This window comes from Pongo abelii, chromosome 20 (assembly GCF_028885655.2).
Source record: "Pongo abelii isolate AG06213 chromosome 20, NHGRI_mPonAbe1-v2.0_pri, whole genome shotgun sequence".
NCBI classification, from domain to species: domain Eukaryota; kingdom Metazoa; phylum Chordata; class Mammalia; order Primates; family Hominidae; genus Pongo; species Pongo abelii.
In genome coordinates this window covers 16,969,738-16,982,233 of record NC_072005.2, presented here as the reverse complement: position 1 = coordinate 16,982,233, position 12,496 = coordinate 16,969,738, and the positions used below count along the sequence as shown (strand labels likewise).

At 48.4% G+C, this 12,496-nt stretch overlaps 1 protein-coding gene across 1 annotated transcript in view; it reads right to left on the bottom strand.

The window, feature by feature from the left end:
* NWD1 (NACHT and WD repeat domain containing 1) overlaps positions 1 to 12,496 on the bottom strand; it is a 68,451-nt gene that overhangs the window by 37,344 nt on the left and 18,611 nt on the right. The window contains exons 6-7 of the mRNA XM_024237410.3: positions 6,427 to 6,624; positions 475 to 597 (exon numbers count right to left, since the gene is read on the bottom strand). Of these exons, the coding sequence (XP_024093178.3) occupies positions 475 to 597; positions 6,427 to 6,624 (321 nt within the window). The remainder of the gene's footprint in view (positions 1 to 474; positions 598 to 6,426; positions 6,625 to 12,496) is intronic.

Here is a 12,496-nt window from a genome sequence, read left to right as displayed (position 1 = left end):
GAAATAGTTTGTTTGTGGCTCAAATTTGTAATCCCAGCTACTTGGCAGGCTAAGGAGGGAGGATCACTTGAGCCCAAGAGTTTCAGACCAGGCTGGGCAACATAGCAAGACCCCATTTCTAAAAACATTAAAAAATTAGCTGGGTATAGTGGTATGTGCTTGTAGTCCCAGCTACTCAGGAGGCTGAGGCAGGAGGATCACTTGGGCCCAGGAGTTTGAGGCTGCAGTGAGTTATAAACACACCACTGCACTCCAGCCTGGGCAATACAGTGAGATCCCATATTTAAAAAGAAAAAGAAATGGCTTGTTTGAAACTACTGTGTTTGGGGATGGTTCATTATGCAACTATAGCTAAGTGGTGCAGGAACAAAGGCCAGGGTTTCAATACAGAGAAGTGAATCTGTGGGGAAGGGGCTCTGAGAACTGACTGTTCACTACGGAAGCTGACCACAAACCCCACTTCCCAAGTCTCACCTGTGTGTCCAGTTAGCATGTGGATCACATGCTGCTCTTCCATGTCCCACACAGCCATGATGCCATCTTGGGTGCCAATCACCAGCAGCTTCTCCTCCACACCCCATGCCATGGCGGTGATGCCTGCAGCCACACAGAGGCAACAGCAATGATCTCAGTTCCTGTGTCCAAGTATTCAGCTATGGGGTCCTCTAATGAGCCCCCCACTTCACAGATAAGACACTGAGGCACAGAGAGATTTGGTCCCTTGCCCAAAGCTACACAGCAAGGATTAGATTCACAGACTCAAATGCACAGATTCACACTCTGGCCTGTGACATTCACTTCGCTCTTAGGTAGGGAAGGGGACTGCATCACAGTGTGGTCATAAGTGTCTGTCTAGTCCAGCAGTGCTCACCCAGCGGACACATATCGGTTTCTGGAGACATCTTGAGGTGCCACAATGGGGACAAGGATGCTCAAGGACACTACTGCCATCTGGTGGGTGCAGGCCAGGGATGCTGCTCAACACCCAACAATGCATAACAACCCCATCCCAGAGAAAGATTCAGCCCCAGAAGTCAACAATGCCATGGCTGAGAAACCCTGCCTTAGTTGAAGAAAACTCAGAAACAAAATTACATTGGCCATGACCGGGCATGGCGGCTCATGCCTATAATCCCAACAGTTTGGGAGGTTGAGGTGGGCAGATCACTTGAGGTCAGGAGTTCAAGACCAGCCTGTCCAACATGGAGAAACCCAGTCTCTACTAAAAATATAAAAATTAGCCAGGCATAGTGAAGCACACCTGTAATCCCAGCTACTCGGGTGGCTGAGGCAAGAGAATGACTTGAACCCAGGAGGTGGAGGTTGCAGTGAGCTGAGATCACACCATTGCACTCCAACCTGGGTGAGAGAGGGAGATTCTGTCTCAACAACAACAACAACAAAAAAAAAAAAAAAGAAGAAGAAGAAGAAAGAAAAGAAAAGAAAGAAAGAAATTATATTGGCTGAGAATGAGGATTATGTTTTTGACATCTCTGAGTTCAACCTAAGGGCTGATGTCCTAAAGAAAAAAAATATATATTTGCCAATGAATTGGGCAAACACACCCCAAGGCTCTCTGCCTGGTGGAGTTTGATTAAAATATCACTGCAGAGAGAGAAGGGCCAAGATATATTGGAGAAAACGTGGGCCTAGACATTAAGAAACTGAACTTTCTGAATGTCCTGGAGTAAAGAAAGGAAGTCCTTTTCCTTCTCTGTGCCTCTCCCACATGTGTAAAATGGGTGGTGCTGAAACAGAGTCAGTCAAGCTCTGAGAATACAGAATTTTGTTTCCACCTCATTGGGACAGAGAGTGAGGAGATGGGATTTGTTTTCTTTTCCTTTCTTCTCCTCCCCTTCCCTCCCTTTCCCTTCCCTCCCCTTCCTTCCCTTTCCCTTCCCTCCCCCTTCCTCCCCTTCCTTCCCTTTCCCTTCCCTCCCCTTCCCTTCCTTCCCCTCCCCTTTTTCTTTCCTTCCCCTTTCCTCTCCCCTCCCTTCCCCCCCTTCTCTTCCCTTTCCCCTCCCCTTCCTTCCCCTCCCCTTCTCTCCCTCTTCCTCCCCTCCCCTTCCCTTCCCTTTCCTCCCCTTTCCCTTTCCCTCCCCTCCCCTCCACTTCCCTTCCCTCCCCTTTCCCTTCCCCTTCCCTCCTCTTCCCTCCCTTCTCCTTCCCTTCCCTCCCCTCTCCTTCCTTTCCCTCCCATCCCCTTCCCTTCCCTTCTCTTCCCTTCCCTTCCCTTCCCTTCCCTCCCCTTTCTCCTTCCCTCCTCTTTCCCCTGCTCTCCCCTTTCCCTTCCCCTTCCCTCCCCTTTCCCCTCCACTCCCCTCCCCTTTCCCCTCCCCTCCCCTTTCCCCTCCCCTCCTTCCCCTCCCCTTCTCTCCGTCTTCACTCCCGTCCCTTTCTCACCCCTCCCCTCCCCTTCCCTTTCCTCCCCTTTCCCTTCCCCTTCCCTCCTCTTCCCTCCCCTCCCATTCCCTCCCCTTTCCTTCCCTTCCTTCCCCTTTCCCTTCCCCTTCCCTCCCTTTCCCTCTCCTTCCCTCCCCTCCCCTTCTCTCCTCTTTCCCCTCCCCTTCTCTTCCCTCCTCTTTCCCCTCCCCTTTCCTCCTCTTCTCTTCCCTCCCTTTCCCTCCCCTCCCCTTCCCTCCCTTTTCCCTTCCCCTTCCCTCCCCTTCCCTTCCCTTTCCCCTCCCCTTCCCTGTCCTTTCCCCTCCCCTTCCCTCCCCTTCCCTTCCCTCTTCCCTCCCCTTTTCCTTCCCTCCTGTTCCTTCCCTCTTCTCTCTCCTTTCCCTCCCTTCCCCTCCCCACTCTCCTTCCCTTCCTTTTCTTCTTTTTTTTTTTTTTTTTCAGATAGGGTCTCACTCTATCACCCAGGCTGGAGTGCAGTGCCACAATCACAGCTCACTGCAGCCTCGAACTCTTGGGCTCAAGCTATTCTCCCATCTTAGCCTCCTGAGTAGCTGAGACTATAGGCACATGCCACCATGACCAGCTTTTTTTTTTTTTTTTCTTTTTTTTTTTTAACTTTTTGTAGAGACAGGGTCTTCTTATGTTGCCCAGGCTGGTCTTGAACATCTGAGCCCAAGAGATCCTCTTGCCTTGGCCTCCCAAAGAGCTGGGATTATAGGCATAAATCACTGTGCTCAGCCCCTTTTACTTTTTTTCTTATGCACTCATTGTGTGACCTTGGAAATATTAACTCATACTTTTCTTTTTTTATTTTTTTTGAGACAGAGTTTTACTCTTTCGCCCAGGCTGGAGTGCAGTGGCATGATCTCCGCTCACTGCAACCTCCACCTTCCAGTTTCAAGCAATTCCCCTGCCTCAGCCTCCAGAGTAGCTGGGATTACAGGTGCCCGCTACAACGCCCAGCTAATTTTTGTATTTTTAGTACAGACAGGGTTTCACCGTGTAGGCCAGGCTGGTCTTGAACTCCTGACCTCATGATCCACCTGCCTCAACCTCCCAAAGCGCTGGCATTACAGGCGTGAGACACCATGCCTGGCCATACTTTTCATTTTAAAAATGAACAAACTGAAGCCCACATGGGTAAGAACTTTCTCAACTTTAACAGAACTAGAGGATGTACAATGGGGCACAGTGGACCTGAAACACAGAACATTTCCCTGCCAGAGATGACAAAAATGTCACGCTAAGCTGTAACTTCCTATGCCTGTGCCATGACAGACCTCGTTAATCAATCACAGCACTATGTGCGATTTGTGCCCCCATAGTCATTCTATCATCTCACCTTTAGTAATAAAACCCAAAAGCCCATAGGTTTTAGCTGATTACATGGTTATCCGCACAAAGACCATATTTCCCTGGCTGAGCACAGTGGCTCACCCCTGTAATCCTAGCACTTTGGGAGGCTAAGGTAGGCGATCACCTGAGGTCAGGAGTTTGAGACCAGCCTGGCCAACATGGTGAAACCCCGTCTCTACCAAAAATACAAAAATTAGCCAGGCATGGTGGCATGTGCCTGTAATCCCAGCTACTTGGGAGGCTGAGGCAGGAAAATGGCTTGAACCCGGGAAGCAGAGGTGCAGTGAGCCGAGATTGCACCACTGCACTCCAGCCTGGGCGACAAGAGCAAAACTCCATATAAAAAGTAAAAATAAAAATAAAAATATAAAAACATATTTCCCAGGCTTCCTTACAGTTGGAGATATCCAAGTTCTTGTCAATGAGACAGGAGTGAAAATATTTAGTTCTGCTTCTAGGTCGTGCCCTTAAAATGAAGAGGCCTACCATCTGCTTCTCCTATTCCCCACTGGCTGGAATGTCATCTTGATGGTAGGAGTTGGAGCAGCTATGTTGGGCCAATGAGGACAGCCCTACACTGAAAATGGCAGAGCAGCCAGATTGAAAGAGTATGGGTCCCAGATACCCTAAAGACTCCCTTTTGCCTCTGCTTTTGCTAGAACTATTTCATAAGAGAGAATTAAACTCCTGTCTTATTTAAGCCACTGATATTTTGGCTATTTTTTTTTTTTACAACATCTGAGCTTGTATCCTAACAAATACACACTCTTTCCCACTAAGCTAGCTTCAGTCTCAGAATCCTCAACACAGCATTCTAGTGGCTGCCCCTAAATCAACTCCTCCATGCATTGTACTTAGTGTCTCTTAGCATTTCTATTTTGAAAGTAATGTGCCTGGGGAGTGCAGCTCTCACTGCCAGGTCATGTGGCACAGTGAGGAGCTCTGACATTTGAACCACAGGTGAACTCAGTGGTCTCACAATCAATGTGAGAGATTGTGGGTGGGCAGATAAATAGATGGGTGAATGGAAGTAAATGTGTGGGTAGACAGGTGGCTAGTTGGATGAGTGAGTGGGTGAGTGGATGGGCAGGTAGATGGGTAGATGGAGGAATCAGTTTCTAGGTGAAATTGAAGTGAGAAAGTTGACGAATGGCTAAGTGTGTGGATGGGTGGAGGGGTAAGTGAATGAATGGAAGATTATCAGATGAAGAAAATGGAAGGATCAGTGGGTAGAGGGGTGAATGATTGATGGGTGGATAGATGAGAGGAAGGAAGAAAGAAAGAAAGGGTTGAAGGATGAATGAATGGATGAATGGATGGGTGAGTGGATGGATGGAAGGAAAGGTGTGTAGGTGGGTGGATGGATGGATGAAAGGATGGGAAGGTGGTTTGATGAATGGATGGATGGATAGATTAATGAAAGGGTGAGTAAATGATTGGATGAATGGATGAATAACGGATGGGTGGATGGATGAATGGGGCTAGATAAATGAAACAGTGGTAGGGTAGATGGATAGATGGATGGGTGGGTGGACGGGTGGATGGATGGAACAGTGGAACAGTAGATGAATGAAAGAGTGGGAGGGTAGATGGATTTATAGATGGGGGACAGATGGATGGAAAGGTAGCAGGGTGGGTAGATGGATGGGTGGATGGGTGGGAGGATGGATGGATGGATGGATGGAGAGGAAAGTGGTTTGATAAATGAATTGATGGATAAATGGAAGGGTGGGTATATGATTGGATGAATGGACAAGTGATGTATGAATGGGTGGGTGGATGAGTGAATGGATGGATAGATGGACGGAAGGATGGGAGGATAGATGGATGGGAGAGTGGGAAGGTGGATGAATGGGTGGATGGATGGGGCAGTAGATGGATGGAAGGGTGGCAGAGAAGATGGGTGGATGAATGGATGGGTGGGTGGGAGGATGGTGGATGGATGGATGGATAGATGAATGGAAGGGTGGGAGTGTAGATGGATGAATAGATGGGAGGGTAATTGGATGGAAGAGTAGGAAGGTGAATTAATGGATGGATGGATGGATGGTAGATGGATGGATGAATGGATGGGTGGGTGGGATGGTGGTGGATGGATGGATAGATGAATGGAAGGGTGGGAGGTAGACAGATAGATGAATGAATGGATGGGACGGTAATTGGATGGAAGAGTAGGAAGGTGAATGAAAGGATGGATGCATAGATGGATGGATGAATGGAAGGAAGAAAAAAATGAATGACAAATGGATGGCAAAACCTAAATCCTCTCCTCTCCCTTACATTCTGGGATTCCAAGGGCTGCTTACAGTTCCTTCAGCTTCTCAGGGCCCTGTCAGGCATCAGTTCCTAGCTTTCAGAATTACTAGCATGAACTTGTAAACAGCTGAAACTGTCAGATGGGCACCAATCCCTTGGAGATGGGAAGCTTGGAGGCATCCCCTAGCATTGGGCTCATTAGAAGAATTTATATGAGACATCTACAGTCTCTTGAGGTGGGGCAGAGAGAGCTGATTCAGCATGAGACAGCAGAGGCAGGCTCTGATGGCAAGCTTGGGGCCTCCCAACTAGCACAGGGGAGTCCCAGAGGACAACCTCAAACACCTGGCCTTCACTGCCCGCAGGCAAGCAGGTGCCTGCTGGGATTTTTGCTATGCTGGGGAGACTCACCTTTGTGACAACCGCTGAGGGTTGCCCGGAGGGGTCCTCCCGGGGGCTGGAGGAATCCTCTGAGGGGCACCAGCACAGGGTGTGTGCACAACCGGAACCAGCTCTGGGCCTGTTGACATAGCTGTCCCACCAGTGCTGGATGTGAGGTGGCGAAGAAATGGAGTCTGGCCAGCAGTTCTGTGTACAGGAGGCTCCTCTCTGCAACAAAGGGATGTAGACTAAGTTGCCTGGATTGAGCCCCCTGTACCCTCCCTGCCAATTGAGTCTCTGCTCACTGCAGGGGCTCCAGGACAAAAGAAGACACAATACCTCAGCTACTGGCCTCTGCTGTCCGCTCCTGTCTCCTTCTCTGCTCTCCAGACACACTTACCCTTGCTTCAGATGCACCCAGCTGTTTCCAGTCTCCAGCCTTTGCCCATGTTGCCTAGAATGCTTCCCTTTCCTTCCTCCCTCCCTTCTTCTCTCCCTTGCTCCCTTCCTTTCTTCCTTCCTCTTTTATCACACTCTGTTGTCCTGGCTGGAGTGCAGTGGCATGATCAAAGCTAACTGCAGCCTCAAACTTCTGGGCTCAAGCAATCCTCCCATCTCAGCCTCCCAAATACTAGGGACTACAGGCATGTGCCACCACGCTCAGCTAATTTATTTGTTTGTTTTATTTTATTTTATTTATTTATTTTTGAGATGGAGTTTCAGCCTGTCACCTAGGTTGGAGTGCAATGGCGCGATCTTGGCTCACTGCAACCTGCACTTCCCAGGTTCAAGCAATTCTCCTGCCCCAGCCTCCCTAATAGCTGGGACTACAGGTGCCCGCCACCACGCCCAACTAATTTTTGTGTGTCTAGTGGAAACGGGGTTTCACCGTGTTGGCTGGGCTGACCTCAAGTGATCCACCTGCCTCGGCCTCCTAAAGTGCTGGGATTACAGGTGTGAGCCACCGTGCCTGGCTATTTATTTTTTTAGAGACAGGGTCTCACTCTGTCACCCAGGCTGGAGTGCAATGGCACGATCGCAACTCACTGCAGCCTCGAACTCCTGGGCTCAAGCGATCTTCCGGCCACAGCCTCTATAGTAGCTGGGACTGCAGACGCACGTCACCACGCCTCATTAGTTTTTTATTTTTTGTAGAGACGGGGTCTCGTTATGTTGCCCAGGCTGGTCTCAAACTCCTGGGCTCAAGATATCCTCCTTCTTCAACCCCTCAAAGCTCTGGAATTATAGGCGTGAGCCACTGTGCTCAGACTCAACCTTTTCAATAAAAGTAGGATCAGAGGAGGGATATATTGGAAATCTTTGTACCTTTCACTCAATTTTGCTGTGAACCTAAAACCGTTCTATAAAAAATAGGCTGTTAAGAAAAATTAGCCGAGCATGGTGGCGCGCGGGCCTGTAATCCCAGCTACTCGGGAGGCTGAGACAGGAGAATCGCTGGAACCCGGGAGGCAGAAGTTGGGTGACAGAGCGAGACTCCTTCTCAAAAAAAAAAAAAAAAAAAAAGGACTTGTGATCGCGTTGGATCATTTAGGATGTTATGTTAAATAGTCCCCATTTGCCAGCTTGCTTGGATGTACGGAGAGCACATGGTTGTCCAGCAGCGCCCTCTGGTGATAACATTTGTTCCTACACCTCCTCCTTGTGCTGGGGGTGCCACAGGTTGTCAATCAAGGGGCTTTGCAGGGAACGTGCCGAGAGATCCGGGCTTTTAAATCTTCCTTAAACTGGGAAGTCATGCCCAAGGCTGTTTTCCTGGGAAGTTGCTCCATCAAGGTTTACAACTCCTGGCGAGCGCCTCTCGCGTTATTTTTCTTTCCAGTTGCCTTAAATTCCAGTTGTTTGGTATGCTGTTCCATCTCCTTCTCTTTATTTATTTGTGTATTTTGAGACAGAGTCTTGCTCTGTCGTGCAAGTTGGAGTGCAGTCGGCTCACCGCAACATCTGCCTCCCGGGTTCAAGCAATTCTTGTGCCTCAGCCTCCCAAGAAGCTGGGATTACAGGCATGCACCACCACACCCGGCTAATTTTTGTATTTTTAGTAGAGATGGGGTTTCACTGTCACCGAGGCTGGTCTCAAACTGGCCTCAAGCAATCTGCCTGCCTCGGCTTCTCAAAGTATTGGGGTTACAGGCGTGAGCCACTGTGCCCAGCCATCTATCTATTTTTAACTAATTAATTTTTTTATAGAGATAGAGTCTCGCTATGTTGCCCAGGATGGTCTTGAACTCCTGCCCTCTAGCAATCCTTCTGTCTGGGCCTCCCAAAGTGCTGGGATTAGAAGCGTGAACCCCCACAGTCGGCCCCATCTCCCTCTCTTAAAGGCTGAGACAAACATTAACTATATTTAGGTCCCCATGGGAGCTGGGGCTATGGCAGGTAATCAGTAGGGGTTGTGTGAATGCATAAAAAAGGCATAAATGATTGCAGGCACCAGCATCTTCACATTGGGTGGAGTTCTGGACACATTTTAGTTCAATTGCACATTTTGCAGATGACAAAAATAGGGTTTCAGGGCAGAAATAGCTTATCCTAGGCTGTTCATGTCAACGATGCTATCATATGACAGTAACAGGACCCTCGATGGCAACACGGGTGGAGGTTCTGTGTGAATTGATGCACATACTCTTCCCAGCAGCCTTAGGTGGGATGGTCACTCAGCATCCCTATTTTGCAGATAGGAAAACTGAGGGCTGTGGGGCAGGGGGAGGGATGGTAAAGGGTTTGCAAGGTCACACTGCCAAGAAGTGGCAGCGCCAAGATTTCAATCGACACAGTGGGGCTCAAAATTTGTGGTCTGTGTGTGTATTAGTCCGTTCTCATGCTGCTAATAAAGACATACCTGAAACTGGGTAATTTATAAAGGAAAGAGGTTTAATTGACCTACAGTTCCACAGGGCTGAGGAGGCCTCAGGAAACTTACAACCACGGTGGAAGGGGAAGCAAACACGCCCTTCTTCACAAGGCGGGAGGAGAGAGAAGAATGAGAGGCAAGCAAAGGGGGAAGCCCCTTATTTAAAAAAGCCCCATCAGATCTCTTGAGAGCTTACTCACTATCAGGAGAACAGCATGGAGGAAAACACCTCCATGATTCGATTATCTCCACCTGGTCCCTCCCTCAATGCGTGGGGATTATGGGAAATACAATTCAAGATGATATTTGGGTGGGGACACAGCTGAACCATATCAATGTGTTAAAGGTAAAAATTTGGCAGGGAGAAAACAGATGATGCCATTGGCCTTATGGAGCTCAGAGTCTGATGTGGCAGATAGATGATGCGAAAGAAAACCAAGAGAAATCATAATTAAAGGCAAAGACAAGCCAGGGGTGGTGGTATGCACCTGTGTTCCCAGCAACTTGGGAGGCTGAGGTGAGAGGACTGCTGGAGCCCAGGAGTTTGGAGCTGCTGTGAGCTATGATCATGCCATTGCACTCCAGCCTGGACAACAGGGCAAGACCTTGTCTCTAAAAAAAGAAAAAAGAAAAAAAAAAGAGCCAAGACAGATGGAAAACAGGGTGCAGTGATAGAAAATTCAGAGGCAAGGATTGGGGAGACAGAGAGAAGTTAAGCTTCAGTGGTGGCCAGACAAGGCTTCTCTGAGGAACAGCATTTAGCTGAGCTCCAAAGGTGCCACAGAAGGGCTGGGGGAGGCGAGTCCCAGCCCAGGGCCCCCGGCACACAAGCTTGGATGTTTCCATCACTGTCTGGGGCAGTAAGGATGGAGACAAGCATCTCCCAGGAGAGTGAGTCATACACAGCCATGTAGGCTACAGTACTGGAAAGGTCATTATCCCAAGGACAATGGGAGAATCATCTAGAAGATTCAACAGAGAGATACTTAGTGAGATTTGGGCTTTTTTTTTTTTAATGGAATTTTGCTCTGTCGCCAAGGCTGGAGTGCAGTGGTGTGATCCCGGCTCACTGCAACCTCTGCCTGCTGGGTTTAAGCAATTCTCCTGCCTCAGCCTCCCGAGTAACTGGGATTACAGGTGCGTGCTACCGTGCCTGGCTAATTTTTGCATTTTTAGTAGAGATGGGGTTTCACCCTGTTGGCCAGGCTGGTCTCAAACTCCTGACCTCAAGTGATCCACCTGCCTCAGCCTCCTGAAGTGCTGGGATTATAGGCATGAGCCACCACACCTGGCCATCTGATGGTTTTATAAGGCAATTTTCCCTGCTTTTGTTCCCTCTCTCTTGAACTTCTGGCATCAAGTGATCCACCTGCCTCAGCCTCCCTAAGTGCTGAGATTACAGGCTTGAGCCACCCCAGCCGATTTGGGCTTTCAAGATTCTTCTGGGTGCTGTATGGAAAATAAACCAAAGGGTAAGAATTAATCCAAAGTAGGCAGACCTCTGAGGATGCTGTCTGGAGGAGAAACAGCAGGACTGGCCCTGGGCTGATGGCCAGGAGAATAAAGAGAAGCAGACAATTCAAGGATGCTTTGCAGAGCCAGGATTAGAAGCTCTGCATGGGAATCACAGGCCACTGGTCATCCTTTTTAACATGCTATTCACATCCATGGGGAAGCACTTTGGATACAGAGACTTAAGCATCTTGAATATTCCCCCTTCCTTTGTGAACTCACCTCACAATTTATTGCTCTTTGTTAACATGGTATTTAAGGCCCCAGGTCTAAACATTCCTTTGAGTTTTCACTTTTCTGTGAAACTTCTGTGCATATAAAATTAAAATGTGTGAGCCCTTTCTTCTGTTAAGCTGTCTTTTGTTAGTTTAATTCACAGGCCCCTAGCACTGAACATAAAAGGGTAGAGAAAAAGATTTTATTTACTGTCTCCCATAGTTTGATTGTAAAATGGTGTAGCTTTTGTGGAAAATGAAGTGGTGGTTCCTCAAAAAGTTAAACACAAAATTGCCATGTGATCTAGTGATTCCTTTTCACAATAGCCTAAAGGTGGAAACACACAAATGTCCACAGACAGATGAATGGATAAACAAAATGTGGCATATTCATGAAATGCAATATTATTAAGCCTTAAAAAGGAAGGAAATTTTTAGCCTTAAAAAGGAAGGAAATTCTTAGCTGGGCATGGTAGCTCATGCCTGTAATCCCAGCACTTTGGGAGGCCAAGGTGGGCAGATCACGTGAGGTCAGGAGTTCGAGACCAGCCTGGCTAACATAGCAAAACCCCATCTCTACTAAAAAATACAAAAATTAGCTGCGTGTGCTGGCACATGCCTGTAATCCCAGCTACTCTGGAGGCTGAGGCAGGACAATTGCTTGAACAACCCAGGAGGTGGAGGTTGCAGTGAGCTGAGATCGTGCCACTGCACTCCAGCCTGGGTGACAGAGCGAGACTCTGTCATGCAAAAAAAAAAAAAAAAAGGAAGGAAATTCTGACATATGCTAGAATGTGGATGAAACTTGAGGATGTTCTGCTCAGTAAGAGAAGTCAGAGAATAAAAGACAAATACTGTAAAATACCACTTATATGAGATACCTAAAGCAGTCAAATTTATAGAGATAGAAAATAGAATGGTGGTTGCCAGGGACTGGGGTGAAGGGAGAATGGGGAGTGATATGGGTTGGCTCTGTGTCCCTACCCAAATCTCATCTTGAATTGTAATCCCCATAATCCCCACGTGTTGAGGGAGGGATCAGGAGGGAGGTGATTGGATCATGGGGGTGGTTCCCCCATGCTGTTCTCATGACAGTGCGTTTTCACGAGATCTGATGGTTTTTTGGGTTTCATTGGAGACAGAGTCTCACTCTGTCACCCAGGCTGGAGTGCAGTGGTGGGATCTCCACTCACTGCAACCTCTGCCTCCCGTGTTCAAGCAATTTTCCCACCTCAGCCTCTCAAGTAGCTGAAACTACAGGCATGTGCCACCACACCTAACAAATTTTTGTATTTTTAGTAGAGCTGGGGTTTCACCATGTTGGTCAGGCTGGTCTCAAACTCCTGACCTCAAGTGATCTGCCTGCCTCAGCCTCCCAAAGTGCTGGGATTACAGGCATGAGCCATCACACCTGGCCATCCAATGGTTTTATAAGGAAGTTGCTCCCTCTCTCTCGCCTGCTGCCATGTGTGAACCCAGGAGGCGGAGCTTGCAGTGAGCC